Source organism: Loa loa (genome assembly GCF_000183805.2).
Source record: "Loa loa unplaced genomic scaffold supercont3.24, whole genome shotgun sequence".
Lineage (NCBI taxonomy): Eukaryota > Metazoa > Nematoda > Chromadorea > Rhabditida > Onchocercidae > Loa > Loa loa.
The window spans coordinates 286,396-303,824 of record NW_018108204.1 but is presented as its reverse complement, the minus strand read 5'-3'; the positions used below and the strand labels follow the sequence as shown (position 1 = coordinate 303,824).

The 17,429-nt window shown below is 34.4% G+C and overlaps 6 protein-coding genes across 6 annotated transcripts in view; 3 read left to right on the top strand and 3 right to left on the bottom strand.

Annotated features, from left to right (window-relative positions):
* Positions 1–1,337: 1,337 nt before the first annotated feature.
* LOAG_16864 (leucine-rich protein) lies at positions 1,338–4,935 on the top strand. The gene is made up of 10 exons (XM_020449522.1): positions 1,338–1,786; positions 2,131–2,266; positions 2,479–2,544; positions 2,850–2,945; positions 3,147–3,344; positions 3,433–3,549; positions 3,738–3,842; positions 4,012–4,098; positions 4,337–4,518; positions 4,695–4,935. The coding sequence occupies exons 1-9, from the start codon at positions 1,734–1,736 to the stop codon at positions 4,514–4,516; spliced, it is 1,038 nt and encodes a 345-aa protein (XP_020306944.1). The 5' UTR covers positions 1,338–1,733; the 3' UTR covers positions 4,517–4,518; positions 4,695–4,935.
* Positions 4,936–6,028: 1,093 nt separating this feature from the next.
* On the top strand, positions 6,029–10,456 carry LOAG_00521 (leucyl aminopeptidase). The gene is made up of 10 exons (XM_020445457.1): positions 6,029–6,114; positions 7,016–7,146; positions 7,448–7,563; positions 7,741–7,841; positions 7,998–8,172; positions 8,352–8,507; positions 8,749–8,911; positions 9,187–9,367; positions 9,580–9,657; positions 10,046–10,456. The coding sequence occupies exons 1-10, from the start codon at positions 6,034–6,036 to the stop codon at positions 10,259–10,261; spliced, it is 1,398 nt and encodes a 465-aa protein (XP_020304082.1). The 5' UTR covers positions 6,029–6,033; the 3' UTR covers positions 10,262–10,456.
* Positions 10,457–10,777: 321 nt separating this feature from the next.
* Positions 10,778–12,408, bottom strand: LOAG_00520 (hypothetical protein; the record flags this gene model as incomplete). The annotated part of the gene is made up of 4 exons (XM_020445456.1): positions 10,778–10,938; positions 11,369–11,561; positions 11,839–11,938; positions 12,224–12,408. 4 exons carry the CDS (start codon positions 12,406–12,408, stop codon positions 10,778–10,780), a joined length of 639 nt encoding a protein of 212 aa, XP_020304081.1.
* Positions 12,409–13,581: 1,173 nt separating this feature from the next.
* LOAG_00519 (NADH-ubiquinone oxidoreductase B12 subunit) lies at positions 13,582–14,767 on the bottom strand (the record flags this gene model as incomplete). Its single annotated transcript, XM_003136059.1, has 3 exons — positions 13,582–13,759; positions 14,250–14,389; positions 14,696–14,767. The coding sequence occupies 3 exons, from the start codon at positions 14,765–14,767 to the stop codon at positions 13,582–13,584; spliced, it is 390 nt and encodes a 129-aa protein (XP_003136107.1).
* Positions 14,768–14,793: 26 nt separating this feature from the next.
* LOAG_00518 (hypothetical protein) lies at positions 14,794–16,707 on the top strand. The gene is made up of 3 exons (XM_003136058.2): positions 14,794–15,037; positions 15,443–15,712; positions 16,099–16,707. The coding sequence occupies exons 1-3, from the start codon at positions 14,855–14,857 to the stop codon at positions 16,348–16,350; spliced, it is 705 nt and encodes a 234-aa protein (XP_003136106.1). The 5' UTR covers positions 14,794–14,854; the 3' UTR covers positions 16,351–16,707.
* Positions 16,708–16,950: 243 nt separating this feature from the next.
* Positions 16,951–17,429, bottom strand: part of LOAG_16863 (phosphatidylinositol 3-and 4-kinase) — a gene marked incomplete at its 5' end in the record, with an annotated part of 7,912 nt that continues 7,433 nt past the window's right edge. The window contains one exon of the mRNA XM_020449521.1: positions 16,951–17,281. Within this exon, the coding sequence (XP_020306943.1) occupies positions 17,129–17,281 (153 nt within the window). The 3' untranslated portion in view covers positions 16,951–17,128. The remainder of the gene's footprint in view (positions 17,282–17,429) is intronic.

Genomic DNA, 17,429 nt, shown 5'->3' with positions numbered 1-17,429 from the left:
GATTTTTAATACTTCCTTAAGAAATGATTAGTAATTAAATGATTTTAGAGTTTTAAGGAAAATTTCAAGTAGCGGCCCTAAGCTGATAATGTGACTGCAAGCCTGTGATGACTCAATACTCTCATAACAAGAATGGGCAGGATTCTTGACACAAGTTTCTGCTAACTGTAACCTTGTCTGTGAGTTAGGTAGGCTGATTTTTATAGAAGGGTATTGATTAGTACTTCATTAATGGATCGGTTTAGAACGGACGAACCTCCAATTCCGGCAAAAATGCCTCCAGAAGTTATGCCCAAATTCTCTCCTAAAAAAGATGTGGATGAATTGCCACCAGTAAAAGTAATAGAAAGTAAGTTTTCACAGTATATGCTTTTGTGGAATAACTGAAATGGGTCAAACATGAAGAAAATACCGTTGCATTTGTTGAAAACTACTATAAAAATGCAGCTGTATTTGATCATTTTACAATGTACTGAATCTTTGCTTTTCTAGTTGAAAACAAAGGAAGTTCAAAAATCATTAAAAAACTAAAAGCGTAATCTCAGAGCTGAATACACTGAAAGATGTAAGTTACAGTTTTTTTTTCTAAAAATTTTTAGTCTCTCTGATTCCCAAAACAGTATCTTATTTCTAGTGGGAATTAAAATTCGAAATTCTTTTTTGAAAATGAAAATTTAAAAAATCTGGGAAGTATTGCAACTTCTCTCGTTTCTGTACACGAAAATGGAGAGCTTAATGAGATGAGATCAAATGTCGTAGTCTATCATCGAGAGAAAAGACGTTTGCATAAGGTTAAAAAGGGATTATCTGAACAGAGTAAACGTCAGGTGCCTCAGTCAATGCCAATCATTGATGTACAACACGATAAAACGAGAAATGACAAGTTTTTCGCCAGTGCTGAGCTATTATAGTTGCAACGGACGGTGTTATCTTTGTTTCATTATGCATTCCTATCAGTTCTCGAGAGAGTAAAGGAAATTCCAATCACTGAGGATATCATCTCGCACAGACACCTTGTCAAATGTCACCAATAACAACTGAATCACGTGGATGGTTCGAACCTAACCAGCAAAAAGCGTTCCAGCCTTCTAGCAATCATATATATGTTCAGTATGAGGTAGTGTAGAGGGACGTCATGTTGCAGTCTACCTACCTGATTCGTTTCTATTTCATAAAGCTCTAGCATCACGAAGAATACACGTACACCACGTTATAGTTTCCCCTTACGTTCACCTCATCGTTGGAGGCTGGTGGGATTTGTGGGACGACGTGTCGTTACGGGTTAGGGGAGGACTGGTACAGCGTGGTGAAAAGATGTCACGGTTCTTTCTGAGATGATTCTGAATTTCATTTCGATTCTGACTATGAGGCGTTATCATATTCCGCGTCCAGCTTTACAGGAAATCTCGTTCGGCTAAACTTCGCATACATTCATATCAGCTTTGTCATTTTTACGAAATAATCATAGTAAACGAACAAACTTCTATGCAGGCACAAACGACTTTAATAAAGGAATAATCGACTCTCTAAATTAGAAAGGACGATGCGGAATTCCAAAAGAAACTTTTGGTTTAAAGTCTTGGATAGATATTCACGATTAGCCTTTTTCCGTAAGCCAGCATCCGGAACGATTGCCGTATTCAGTTTCCTGATGATGATACCAATATTTCTATATAGCGTTGGTGGTTATCCGATGTTACACAAAGAGCAGTTCAAGGGTATGCAGAAAAAGAATGTTGGTGGTGGCTTATGATACCAAAGTTTCGAATCTAGACGATGGGATAAGGTGTTATTTTGATCATATCATGTGAAGAGTTCCAGCTAAAAGTTTGACGATTAACTTGAAAGATGAGCACAATCTACTCCCAAAAAAGAAATCTTAATCCGTAGCATTGGTTTACGAATTTCATGTAGAAAAATTTACGGTCAATTGAAAATGCATGTTTGAGTGATTTACAAGTCACTTCTTAATTTTATATATGTTAATGTACATTTTCATTTAATCTGTCAAGTTTTACATTGTTCGCGTTATTATAAACGTGTATTTGTAATGTAACCTCATTGTTAAAAATACGAACATATTAGTTTGGGTGTTGTACTTGGATATATAGAGATGAATAAAATTTCAAGGATGGCAACGGGTGATGGTAATACTAACTGTGAGAATGAACCGATGGATGATGAGACAGATATAGCACAAAGAGGGAATGACAAAAGGTTACATCGGAATCTTTTCGACTTGAACGAATTTGATGTTGAATCAGAGGTAACAGTTTCTTCAAAGAACATGGATAAATTGTGCGTTCTGTGAGTTAACGTTTCTTCACTTCATTAGATGTATTTCAGTTGGTTCTTTTCAGCAGCGGATGGGTTTTAACTATGACTGATAAATCATCAGTAGGGGAGGTGAAACCTGTAAGAATTAAGTTAATCACTCGAAGTAATTGAGCTTTGTTTCCTTTAGAGTGTTTGTTTCAGACTGTAGATCTATGTCAGTGTCGCGTAGACGCTATTCCAGATCTTTCAAGATTCGCCCACTTGAAGGTATTTTTAGCTTACCCATATATATATTTTCTATTGGTGTATATTTTATACATTTTTATTGATAGCATAAATGTTCTTAGACTGTATATTTGTACTTCTTATACATTTTTTTATTGATAGCATATATGTTGTATCAATTCTTGTACAGTTATTGGTAAAGCATCGCTCTACATCAGATGTGTTATCTATTTCCTTTCATTTGATTTAATTACTTAATTATGAAATATGGCAAATATGCTTGAATGAATGGAGTTTTTAAAGCGGTATTGCAATTTATATATTTTGACCATTAACTTGTTTTAAAGGAACTTTGCATGCGACAGAATTTGTTAGTATCACTCAATGTTCATCTTGCAATTGTCAGTCTTACTCAGCTCGATTTATACGACAATCAGATTGAGGTGATTGAACTGTTTCCTCACCTGCTACGGTAGTGTAGTATTCTAATTAAATGCTATGAGATGATTATCTCGATCGTCTTATATTGGTACATTCATATCAAGTTAACCTTGAAAGATATAAGCTACTCATGGCTGGAATTACTAAATTGGAAAGATGGAAGAGAACAGATTGTTTGGAAGGAAGGAATTTTTTTATTTCAGGTCATTTCAAATCTCGATTCACTGGTCAATCTTGAAATTCTTGATCTAAGCTACAATCGTATCAGAAAAATTGAAGGTTTATCTGCATTGTGTAATCTGAAGCGTATCTATTTGGTGCATAATAAAATTGAAAAAATTGATGGTTTAGAATCACTTACGAAGCTTGAAGTGCTTGAACTTGGCGATAATCGAATCAAGGTACATTACGTTTATCCTCGAACAATTTCTTTATTTCATTTCTAACACTGGCAGCACTTTATAGAATCTATCATTATGTTTTCTTCAGAAGTTGGAAAACATTGGACACTTGCAATATCTTCGTGAGCTGTATATTGGTAAAAACAAAATCCAGAAGTTTGAAAACTTGGAAAACTTGGTCAAACTTACTGTGCTTAGTGCTCCGGTGAGACCTTCCATCTCTGTTGTCGTTTTAAAGAAAACTCAACTGTATTTTTATTTACTTTCTATAAAGGGAAAACCACTATATGGAGACGGTTTGTACTTGGTTTTCTAAAAGTTGGTGGTTTGATATTTTTACGTATGACATTTGAATTATTAATCTTAGAAACTTGGTCACGCTTTCTCTTACAGGCAAATCGTTTAACTGAGTTAAGTGGCATTTCAATGCTTACTGAACTCACTGAGCTTCATATCAGTGACCAAGGAATTGAATCTTTGATGGAACTGACGCCTCAGGTTTTTTATTAAATTTTAATGCGATCCATCAATCCATTCATTATCATCTTAATACTTCCGAAGTATTTTATCCGTTTAGAACAGAAAAATATAGTCCCAATCACTTTTAATAATTTTGCCTTCGAATAAGGATTTATCCATCTATCGTACTAAAATAGAGTTTTTGCAGAAAAAGCTTACAATAATTGATGCAGCCAACAATAAAATAACTAAATTGGATGGCCTTATTCATTTAGATTATTTGGAAGATATATGGGTATGTTTGATTATTTAAACATTTAGTACTGTTAAGAGTAAATATTAACGAAATACTGCTGGTTTGTCAGATGTAGTTAACTGATATTCAAGTAGTGATTATCGTGATGTAGATGGTAATTGATACTGACTTCAGAATTTCCAGGCTGACTGCGCGAACAATTTTTATCAATTATCTATCGGTTCTATTTTACTCACTTTCAGGACTACAAAGTTATATATATTCTTTTTTGTTTCAGTTAAACGACAATGAAATATCAGATTGGAACGAGTTATTAAAGCTTTCTAAGTTATCTGCGTTGAGGACGATCTACCTGGAAAGAAACCCTATCTATAAAGTGGATCAGAGTAGTTACCGGAGGAAGATAATGTTATGCTTACCACAAGTGACGCAAATTGATGCCACTTTCTGTCGTTGAAAGTTGTAATTTTATTTTGTTAATTTCTTGTCATTCAGACTGTTGTTAATAGATTATTGTAATTAATCAAGCTATTAGTACCTTACCTAATTAAGCACCTTACCTAATTAACACTTCTTTTTTCCAGCTACCACAAAATCATTGATTAACTGTTCGGTGTAGCGTTTTCTCAATTTAGAAACATGACGCTTTTTCCAATGGGTGGCAACGTTGCAAGTGGTCGCACAAGGCGCAGACGTTAATTACCCAGTCATTTTGTTTAATTCAGTCACTGAATGAAATGTTGAAGTTTTAAATGCATTGGGATACGCATCTGTTTTGTTCAGTTTGCTTCCATCTTCCTAGAACATGCTTTGGGCTTTTTCTTAGTCTTCAAGATTTCAGGATGAACTGTCACGTAGTTTGAATTCAACTCGCAGTAAATTAACAAATAAGAATATAAGGTCTCTGAAATCCATCAGTATGATATATCTTCAGTTCACGAATAATCTAAGTGAAGTATTATGTATCTTTTGACCACAGTAGAATGAAACTCGAACTGTCATTCTATCTATCATAGCAATGCATGACAATACATTTGCTCCCCCTTCATTTTCTGCTGGGACATTCACACACATTTCCTAATCAATACAACGGTGGTTACGGTGACCTAATTTTTGAAGAAGCCGATTATTTAGTAGAAAAAGTGCAAAAAGAGCTGCAGGAAAAGGAATAGCGATGAATTCCTGCTACAATTCAAAGTTTTGCTTTCGGAACATTTAAAAGGAGAATACGTGATCAGATTTCTGTTCACTTCCGAATTGTTGCAGAATACCTCTCTAAAAAGATGGGTGTCCCATCTTTCGAATCACATGGGGCCTAAATATGTGGGATGTGAAATATCCATAAAATGTGTCGGACGTGGTATCCCGTTCTGTGATGTTTTTAGCAATATTGAATTTTAACAATAAATCCTAAGGAAATAAAGGAGAAATATTGCTCGTGATAATTTAATGCATGCTCTATTTTCCTTCTTTTTTTGTTATTGCTTTGTACTGCTTCCCTTTATTCGACTTCATTGACTCTGAAATGAAAACCTTTTCAGAACTGTAAAGTGTTGAAATCTGAAGTGTTTCTTGCAATCCGGGGAATTCCCAGTGGTATCATGTGTGGAATAAATGAACGGAAACAAATAAATTTTGTTGCAAGAAAAAACTGAAGCTACTGTTGCTAAAAAAACTTATAAAAAAAAACTAAAAAAAACTGCTAAAAAAAACTTATGAATTTACTGTAAACGATTTAACTCGATTTTTGGTTTGAAAAGGAAGAAGGTTCCTATCAACAAATGTTTGCTTGTGAAATTTAAGGAATCCAACAGAGACAGAACAGGAATATTTTACTTTTCTCTTGTACACTGTGGTTTAATGGAGAGTTTTACTTTGTCTTCCTTTCCTCCTGCCTCTTGCGCAAAATTCTGAAATGAGTTGGTGCCGATCCCATGTCGCTGTATTATCGCATTTCAACTATTTGATTCAGGAATGCCGGCTGTGTTCTCTCTTTCCCTCGCCATCGCTGTAACATTCGTTGTCGTTACGGGCCAAAATTATGTTCTGGAAAAGGCTCGTTCTTCCAATTTTAATGATTTATAAATGAATAGATAGATTTATTTTCAAAAGTTCCTTTTCAATTTTAACTTCATTTACATTTCGAAGTCCAAATGCATTTTCAATTCCAACTATTTCCAAAAAACTGCCAATGTCAGTTTTTCGAAAATGCATAATTTTCAATTGCTCTTAAGCTGAATACTTGTAAAGGAGTGTGGAATTTATGTAAAGCCAAATAGACAGAATATATCCAAGTATCCGACTACCACATAGTAATTATCAAATAGTAACTATCTAAATAGCTATCCCGCCTAGCTGTCGGTACGGCGTGTATTATTTCATTTGAATACCTGAGCGGAGAATTTACTCCGCTCTTGTTTTACCTCCCTCTTCCTCCTCTCTCAAAAAAAAGAAAGAAAATTTGAATTTGGTTCTACCAAATAGCATCCGTATCCCAAAACTGTGCTCATTTTCACCTTTATAAACAGAGGCGCATACAGCACGACAACAAATAGAGGTATCTCTCATTAATCCAAGAAATATGCGCAAATCTTAACAAAAAAACTTCACAATGTTTGTTTAACCGAAATTTCCATCCTTACTTGATGAAATGAGTGAAATTGAATCAAGTGAATTTGGAGTTTTGTTTCTGAGCAAATTAACTAAATGAAGTTTTAAATGGGATTTAAAAATTAAGCAAGCTGAAAATAGCATCTTTTGATGATTTACAATGGGGAAAAAGTTTTAAAGTGTACATAGCTTTGAAATGTACTAATACTCAACTGTACAATTCTATGTTCTTTTAGTCCTTGTCGTTCATTCTTCAGTTTAATTTTTAGTTAAATTTAAATAAAGTCAATTGCACAGATATAAACTTACTTAGTCTGTCCTTGCTGAACGCAATTATTTGTTGAAGTTTGGAAACGATACCACCGAACTCGTTCATTATATTACTGAAGGTGATGGAGTTGGATTAGCTTATCAGTGGCTTACCACACTGGTGGATGGCTTTGGACATCGTATGGTTGGCTCTGATAGCCTTGAAAAGTAGGTTTTGAGCATAATGAATTAACTTTTAGCAATAAGATAAAGGATTTTACAGTCCTCATTTTGATATGGCAAAGAATTTTTTAAGAATTTCCGTTTGTGAGATTAATTTTCGGACATGTCACATGAATCATTTACAGAAAACGATGGTGACGAAAAAGGTAATAATGTAGTCTTTTTTTTAATTTAAAAAATATTTGAAAAGGGTTGAAAAGTATAACTGAGTGATAGTAAGCCATAAAATCAAATATAAGACTGGAAGATATCATTGGTCTCAGTGCTGAATTCTCCAACTTTATAGAGCCATCGATTTCTTGGCAAAAAGTTTGAAGGAGGATGGTTTCGATGATGTGCACACCGAGGATGTACCAGACTTGCCGAAATGGGTTCGTGGAGACGACAATGTTCAAATGATTGGTATTAAAAAAAAATTTCTCATGTCAAATAATTAAAGTAAGGAAACATAACTTAAGAGTAAAAAAATATTTCTGATGCTTAATACTTAATTGAATACTTACTTCCAACTACTTCTTCTATAGCAGTTTCGTTTCTTTTCAATTTTTTGTATGAATCTGCTTTGCTGCGAATTTTTAGAACCGCGATATCAACGGCTTAATGTGCTTGCTCTTGGCGGATCCGAACCAGCTGATGTAATCGGAGAAGTTGTAGTTATTCGTGAACTCGATGGTATCCAGGTATTTAGAACTTACTTCATAAATCAGGGATGGATAGGAAGAAAATTTGATGGTTTATTTAGGTTTTCTTAGGTAAAGCGTTTGAATCTACAACAGGAATAATTCAGTGAATTATTATAGGGAATTTCATATTCATTTACATGTGTTGCGTTTCAGCACGTTAACATCAGTGGGAAGATTGTCGTAACGGCACAAATATTTAGAGGGTACCCACAAACAGTTAAATATCGCCGATCAGTAAAATTATTCGAATCAATGGGGGCCATTGGCGTTTTGATAAAATCAATAACACCATTTTCCATCGGTTCACCTCATGCTGGCAGTGGTGCAGGTAAAAAGGCCTGCAATTACATATTTGTTTACTTTAAGCCATTTTTCAATTTGCTCAGACTATAATTGATTGATTGTTTCAACACTAACTTTTAAATAACTGTTTCTGGTTAATTAGTTAATTAATAGCTACTCAAATTGACAGTGGCCGTCTTTTGGAAAATGCATGAAGCGTTTCAGAGGGTGCAAGAATTCCAGCTGCATGTTTGACGATCGAACAAGCCGAAATGATCGGTCGAATGTTTCAAAACGGTGAAAGGATCGTAATCCGAATGCATATAAAATCGCACAGCGAAGATCGTACAACATCCAGAAATCTCATCTTTCAAATTACCGGTCCTACAATGCAGTTTTCCGATTTCCTTTAAAATTTTCAAGCTACACTTTTTTCTTTCCTACGTTACCGGCATGAATAAGAATTACTAAATAGTTTTACTAGATTTTTAAATGTTTCTACAATTCAGGATTTTCATTTGCTTTTTTTTGGAATAGTTTGCGAAAATACTGAAAATGAAAGAATCCTTTTATGTGCGACAAAAATTGAACTAACTGTCATTATCCATCTCCTCATAATTAGGTCAGGAACGACCATCTGAAGTGGTACTGTTATCAGCGCATCTGGACAGCTGGGATGTTGGACAAGGAGCACTAGATGATGGTGGCGGTTGTGCTGTTGTGTGGAATGCCTTATATTCCTTAAAACAATTGGCCAAAACAAATGCTGCTTTCAAGCCGAAACGGTTCGTCTAACAAAACTACATAATTGTTAGTAAACGTTATTCACGTAATCATTTCAAGCCATTGCTTCACTACTTCACTAGTTTGATCAATTAAATTATATTCTCTCCAATTGAACTAACTTCGGTTTTTCATTTTTTTTCGTTCTTCGCGAATTTGTTTATTTCTTTTTTTAATTGATCTACTTTTTATTCTTGTGGTTACTGCTTACTTTTCACTTTTTTACAATTAATAAGTCAAAATTTTCGTAAGATTTTACTAGTTTGTTTTGATTCAGAACAATTCGAGGCATATTTTGGACTGCAGAAGAACAGGGATTTTTGGGTGCAAAACATTACTACATCACCCATAAAAATGATACAACAGACGCATTTTATTTTGTATCTGAAACCGATACAGGAGCATTCAAACCAGAAAACTGGCTTTCTCATCTTGCCTTCAGCGGTGATCAGCATCATGTAAATCTATTTACTTATTTAAAGTTATTTTTACGAATTGGTCCTATCATCTCAAAGTTTTAAATCTCCTAATTTAGAATGGAATTCATCGATTTAGTAAATTGTCTCACATTTACAATTAGTCATCCGTATCTTTCAATGAGTGTTCCAACCAACTTGAATCGTCCGCATTGAGTTTTTGCCTTTGGAAAGAGGATTTTTTTTTTTTAAAGATGAAGCGACTGGATGAAATAGTACGCCTGTTGAGCAGATATAACATGCCGCTTACACTGCTGAAAAATCCAAGTCAGGTAACTCTTCGAAACTCCCAATCACTTCTTGCTAGTTCTTGTAATATATTTGAAAATAAAAAAAGAATAAAAGGGATTGTAATACTTTTTTTTTCTGATTTTAAAATTATTAGAAAACAACTTTAATCCACTTGAAGAATCAAAAACGTTGAATATAACTTACGGCGGCTTTTATTTTACGATATGACAATTTTTGCTAATAATAGCTTGTGCACCAGAACTAGAGATCTTGTCGGAGCAGTTCATAGAGCGATCAGAACCAAAAGTCATTGGGATTTGCAGAAGTCAAAGCAAATTAGTCTAGCTGTAGATATATGAAATACGATAAGCTTTAAAACTCCAACAGAAGTGATTTTCGTCCTATTAATTTCAGTAACTTGGATTCCAGGGTGACGTTAATTTCTGGGCTAAGGATGGGATACCATCAGTTAATTATATACCTGACAAGGCCATCGAATATTATTTCCATTTTCATCATACTGATGGTGATTACATAACAATATTCAAGAATGGGGATCTGGAATATACGGCATCAATTTTTGCCGTTTTGGGTCATGTAATCGCCAATATGGATGATTGGGGAAATAAACAGAAACTGGTATGACATTTTTCTGTTGAGTGGCAGAAATTTTTGTCATGTGACATTAATGACATACAAAGGCATTTTCTATTTTTCTATGTTCAAAGTTGAAAATTTAATGTTTGAATAACATTTGATGATATTTTCGATTACTTGCTGATCTCAGCACAATAACTTGTGCAAGCAGCTTTCCAAATCCATTGCACGACTTTGTTGCTTTAAGGGCGAAGGAAAATATACGGGTCGTCAATATATCAAACCTATTTGCATCCTTCATTTGTTAGGCCATTAGCAGTTACCAAAATTGAAATTCCGCAACTAGTTAAGAAGGCATTAAACAAATGACTTCCCTCTATTAGTATCATGCAATCAAAAAGTTCATATATCTTTGCTGTGTCATTTCCTGCTAATAGAAAGATTAAGAAATCAATGCAAAGAAGAGCTCCTATTCAATACATCCTTATAATCGTAGAACTGCAAGAATGATTGGTTTTAGACAACAATTATAAGAAGTAACAACAGTTAATGGATATATTAAAGCTACATATAATTAGGACTTCGCTTTAAAATGGAATTCAAAGTATAAAGCCACTGTTTGAGAGGTATTTCAACACTACGATCATGTATGATTAGATCGGATCCCAATATACTGTTACCTTGTATATTGACCAATCTCAGATTCCCATTTGACCAATCCAGACCTAAATTAATATTCTGTATAAAAAATATTGCGAACCGGAGTCTGTTAGAATAATTAACCTCCAGAAAGTATGAGGCCATTTGACATATAACTATATTACAATACTGTTCTCATGCATCCAATAAACTAGGAAAAACCCATCGGAAGATATCAACAGAGTAACAAAGTTAAAATTACTGTAAGGGATAATTAATTTAATTTGTTCTCCTTTTCCCATCTTTGTTTTTATCAAACCATTACAACTTGACTATGGCATAACTCCTACGAGTTTGAAAGTTTGAAAGTTTTAAACTTTTAAGAAAAATTTTAATACCTCAGATTTTTTCATACGTCCGGTTTAAGCAAATAGATTGAAAGATGAAGTAGGATATGAGATAAAAGGATGTCTTTTCGTTATCTGATAAGATCTGGAAAAACAATCAAAGCTCCACCTCGTCTAATAAATTTGCCAACAATCCAATCCAAAACTGGGTTGTCGTTTTTCCTCTCTGATACTATAAAGCGATCAAAATTACTTCCGCCGGTGTCCAAATGAGTTAAAGGTTGGCGCTTCTGATTATGATCATTCGTTGCATTTACAAGTTCAACATATCGTTTTAGATTCCAATTCATCTTCAGGGGAGACTAAAACACTCATCTTTTCTTGATTAGTTTGAAATATATTATCATGAGATAATTCTATCATAAACGAGATTTGCTCTGAATTTATAGCCTAAATCAAAGCTAAGTGGATAAATGGAACCCAAATTAGAGTCCAAATAAAATTTAAATTTAGTTCATGTCTTGTAAAAAGCCTTATGTTAGGAAAAAATCTGGAGAAAAAATTTGAAGATAACAAACAACTTTTGACAATCAAAGCTGTTCTATTACTTATAATAAATTGAGGTAAATATATGCTGACCTGTCGCTTGTATTGATTGGGTGATGCCAAATTTGATCGATTTCTGTTCAAAATTTGCATGATATCACTAAGCAAATTAATTATGCTCGCTACGTTGAATCTGGAATGATCATTAATTCATGGAAACTTGTTCTAAATAAATTCCATTTCTCCACCAATGATTTGTTTGTTGAGTGCTCTATCATCGTTTTGGATAAAAAAGCAAGGCTTCTCCCATGTTTAGGGATGCATATTGTGGTACATTGGAATGCGAGATCAGTTCTAACACTTCAAATTTTGAATCAAATGAACATCATGAATAAAATTCCCTGTCATTAGTTTGAGAATAGTTTTTGATAAATTGCTTCAACCTACCAAATTTTGAAATGCTCAAAAGTAGAATAACCTGTCAGAAAGTTGATGTTGCGAATCAACAACGTTTAGACCATTTTTCGCAACATTCCATTGACCACTATCAGTAGTAAACTGCTTCACTGTTCCTTCCAGCGACTTAGTAGTATCTAAGTTAATGAAATACATTACGAAAGGATCGCCAAAATATTTTTCGCCGAACAATTTGGCCTTTCCCATGAAGTCCTCGTAAAATAAGCTGCATAATTAATCCCGAAATTTTATTACAACTTCCCACAAACTCACTCAAAATGTTTTTTCCCCTGGTCAAGTAGAACTTTCTGACAAGTTTCCTTTAATTAAATAAAACTTCCAAATAGTTAAGAATCCTACCAACAAAAATGAAACAGACAGCAAGGAATTTTAGTGACCGCATCCAATAACTGACAAACGTCCTAAATGACTTCGCCGAAGTCGTTTTTCGGGATTGCTTGAACATGTCAAAAACCCGGAAATCATTCACATTGTTCATCCCATACAGAAGTGAGGGAAGGTTTGACGATGAAATATTGTCCAAAACTAGATCACTGCGATTTTTATTCACTCATCTGCTATTGCCGCAAGTATCAATCCACTGACCTATTTTAAAAGCCAAATACTCATTCATCCCAATAATTTGTTGACGGAACAAAAAGAAATTGATATCGACTGACCAATGGTGCACTTCCAAATTTTTGCCTTTTTTCAGAATTCAAAGAAAGTTAATGGTGAAAAAACTTTTATCAACCTCTCACCATTCTCTTTCTAATAATTGAGGGTCGATAAACTCAATCTCGAATTCAACTGACAAAAACGGATTCAGATCGCTGGCCAGGCAGCTCCACTAAACTTGTTTTTTGACTTCAAATGCGACATTGTCCAATTTGCACAAACATAATAGTACCTGGCTTGATTTCATGTTTCAACAATTGCGATGCATTTTCAGGAGTGATAAAAAAAAATTTCTGACTTCTGAGGCAATACCTTCAGTGAAGAAGTTACCACCAGAAAAACTGAATTATCATATTGGTTATCTTTATCAATAAGCTCATCCCTTTCCTTTAAAAGGAAAGGTTTTGCATCATTATATGAATGCCACATAGAGCTTGCGCCTGTACATTTTCAGTGACATAAGCTTTATAACACAAAGTTTGCTATTTATACAGAAAAGGGTCCTCAAGCTTCCAGAAAGTTTCTTGAACGATTTTGAGACCTTGAAGAATTGTACAGTTATAATCGCATATAGTACACATAGAATTTGTTCCGCAGTAATTTTTCTTCATTTAGATGGTCCTTCTCTTAAATGAAAAAGTATTAACTCTACTGTAGTCTAACAACATAGGATTGAAATGGTTAGATGGAAGAAAACTGATCCTAATGATGTTCTTTTCCCCAATGTGTATGTCCATATTTCCAGTACATATATGATTCTTCAACGACTATTACCGCAGCCGCAACACCACATCCTAATTTCCATCCAGCACGAATCATATATTTGAAGCTACCCCACGGATCACCAGCAAATCGCCCCATAAATAAATATGAGTAATTCCTGAAAAAGAGAAGCATTGATTCGAAGTGATTTTTTCCAAAGCAATTTTGAAAATACCGAAAAAACTTCGTACAAACCACACTTTTGTGCGAGGAAACAACTTATCGAAATATTTCACAGATATTTAAAAAGTCATGGGTACAACAGTTTGAATTCCAGCTTCCTTTCAAGTTTTATTAAATCACTAAAATGCAGAAAGAGACAAAACATAGCAGGAAAATTCGACAACTGATTTAACGAGTCGCCAAAAATCATTTGTATTTATCATTTTCGGGAGGACAAAGGAATAAATTACATCCTCGAACCTGCAGCTTACGAAACGGATGACAGTAATAACAAAAGAAGAAATGCACAGTATGTGTAATAAAACCTGTGATAATGTTTTCAAACATAAGTGTACAGTACTACTTTTTTTATGGAGAACTTCGTCTTTTCATATAAAACTGATGAATTTTACACAGTTATAGATCACTCATGTAATAACATATACCTTATCCAGGGATCTTTTAAGCCAATCCGTTCCAGCCTTTCTTCATGTGCTCGGAGTTTCGGTATCTCACGATAATTGTTATATATTTTATATGATGGTATCTTTGGTCCATGGTCGTGTCCCATCACCGCAAATACAGCCTGAAAATGAACAAGTTCCAAAGGTCAATTTGCTTCTTCCGTGAATTCACATCTAACTTACAAACCTGCCAATCTGAAACGAGTGTTGCTGAATGATAAGATGAATGACAGAGAATGATAAGATATTCAAAGGAATGGAAAAAATGGTGGTAAATGAAAGATAACTTCTAGTATTTCCTTTACTCAAACTGTTGCAAGTAACAAATATAACAGGGACCTTAACCTATCGCGCCATAGAAATTTTCCCAGACATCTCCAATTTGAGGTAGTAAGATACTTGAATAGAAGTGGCTACGAGAAAAACACCAGTCCAACCCTCGATGACCCCTCACGGATACACACAGCTCCCCGCATTTCTTTGGCTTTACCACCGACCATGACACAACTGCGGCCTGTGAAAAAATGAAACATTTGAGAGATGCTCACACGTGGATGTTGCTTGGTGCATGAGGTGGTAAACTGGAGATGTTGAATGTTGTCGTGGAGTGGTTAAGGTTTGCGTACACTTTCTTGGAAGTTATCGTGAATTATATCTCCAAGCCATCACTTATCGTTAAAAGCCTTTTCTGTAGCGTCGACACCTCTCAATCTCATCAACTTCCCAATCATCTCGCTGTCCTGTATACCGACAAATATGCCATTTCACTTGTAGGTTTTTTGTATATGAACCACTTAAAGTTTTGCTGAATTTTTAAATTTGTTTATAGTTCGGAATTCTGAGAGACAAACGCGTTTGTTTCTAGTTTTCACCGAAGTCGATTACGACCCACGAAGTTCAGTGCCAAAAAAATTTTGTCAAGATTTTGAGATTCGTAAATGAAAGCTTCGAAATCATGCTTGTGCAAGTTTGCAAATTAATTTGAACTTCATATTTATTTTAAAATGTAGGAAAATCAGTAATCCAATCTTGGAATTCATTGGAGATGCACGGCAATGTTTAGTGTACCAATTTAAGTTCTTCAAGTTTAGTTTTCCGTATTACAGTGTAGGTTATATGTATTAAGCTATGATGACGTTCGTGTCACATCTTCAGTTTAAAGTAATATTTTTTAGGAAGCTCTAGGTAAATTGATTGTTCACAGTGCGCACGCTGGCATCACAAAAATTACGTTATATGATCCGTGGTCGTATATTTCTTCAAGACAAGAACTTCTGAGAAAGCTAACGTATGATTTTATGCATAGGACTTGCGCGAAACAGCTTGTGCACGTGGAGTTCCACGATCCCGACTATTCTATATTCAATCCGAGTTTCACCCATACTAGTGTCAAGATACTTGGTGCACGAGATGGTAGACAGTCCATTGTTCGAGCTTGCCGAAAAGTATAATTTTTTTACAAATTCCTGAAGAGTCTAATCTCTGCCGGAAACATGTATTATTCCACCTTTTATAGAAGATGCAATAAATTATGTAAATGAATCAAATTGGACCAAATAAGCTTCAATTATAAATAGGATGAAGGAGATTGGAAATACTTCTGAAAATTGAATAAAAAAAGTTCTTTAGCCTTACAGTTTAGTTTCCACTATGATCGAAACAAAAAATTCTTTCTACTCTGGAATCTAATAATCTTCATGTTTTGGCTGCCAAATTGCGTCATAGTAGCGGAAGCGCTAATGCTATCACCAAAATCATGACAGTATTATAAGTCTTTTAGATCAGTTTTCTTTTTTTGGATTAATGAGTCCTTGTATTGGATTATTTCCAGCTTTGCATGGAATGTAAACCAGAAAATATAACAATCGAGCAAATATCAGAGTGTCTTGCTGAAGAACACATTTGTGAACCGGATTTTCTGCTCCAAATAGGCAATTTGGAAACAATGGCGGGTTATTCTCCGTGGGTGTTAAGGATAACGGAAATACTTCAGGTGAAAAGTCTTCCTAGTAACTTTTCGCATCAGCAGTTTCTCTCATATCTCCACGAATACTCATCAAGAGATCGTCGAATCGGAAGGTGAATCTCAATTTCAGCATTTGATTTGAGAGAAACTTTAAGCTTTATATTTCACTGACATAAAGCTTCGCAGGGAAGTGCAGTAAAAGGCCATGTATTCATTTGGTTTAATTTTCTAAATATATTTCATTTGCTGTAATTCCGTAAAAGGTTTAATTATTGATTTATTTCACTTAAGCAATTGTCGCTGATGGTCAAATTTTTAGTGTGCCTTTTCACGCCAGTTTTCGAATCCTTTCCATATTCAGTTCCTTCCATATTCAAATCTATCCTTCATTCTGCAAACTATTCTTATAGGACTTTCACACATTTCGAATTCCTGTTCCGTCTTTCGCGACAATATACACAAATCATAGAGCCAAAATACTGTTATTGTAAAATCTTTAAATTCAGTTATGTTGATATTCTGGATCAATTTCAAGATAAATGAAGCGGGGAAAAACACCCCGAAATTTCTCTTGTTTTGTAAGCATATAATTCTTTATAGTTTACACAGAGTTTTCATTCAAAATATATACAAAAAATATGGACAATTTCCTTGGGAATAAGCTAGATGAAACATAGAGTCTTAAATTTAAAGATCAAGTTTCTTTTTTTACAACTATTCCTTAGATAAGTCCCCTTTCTATCGCTGTGAGTATCCAGAAATAACTATGACATAAAAAGCAGACTTCCTTACTGAGACGAGAAGTGGATCTGAAAGGCTTCAAGTATTTATCATTCGTCATACGGCTATCTACATCGTTTGAGTTGGGTCGATTTTTTTTTCTTCAAAAAACTATTTATAAATGTTTTACAGAATGGAAGAACCAGTTGGTTTTAGTTGACCATGCGCCGCTAAAGGCTTCTTCAAAAATTTTGTAAAATGATGTAGCTGCATGATTAGAATCCATATCAGAGCATAATGTTCCTTTCAAGAAATCAATATCTTCCGCCTAAAATAGACGTTTTGTTCACCACTGCACAGCGCAATCTAATAAAGTAAAAAGAAAGTCATACTGCAAAATTTCCAAAAAATATATAAGCTCAGAGAATATATATATATATATATATATATATATATATATATATATATATATATAT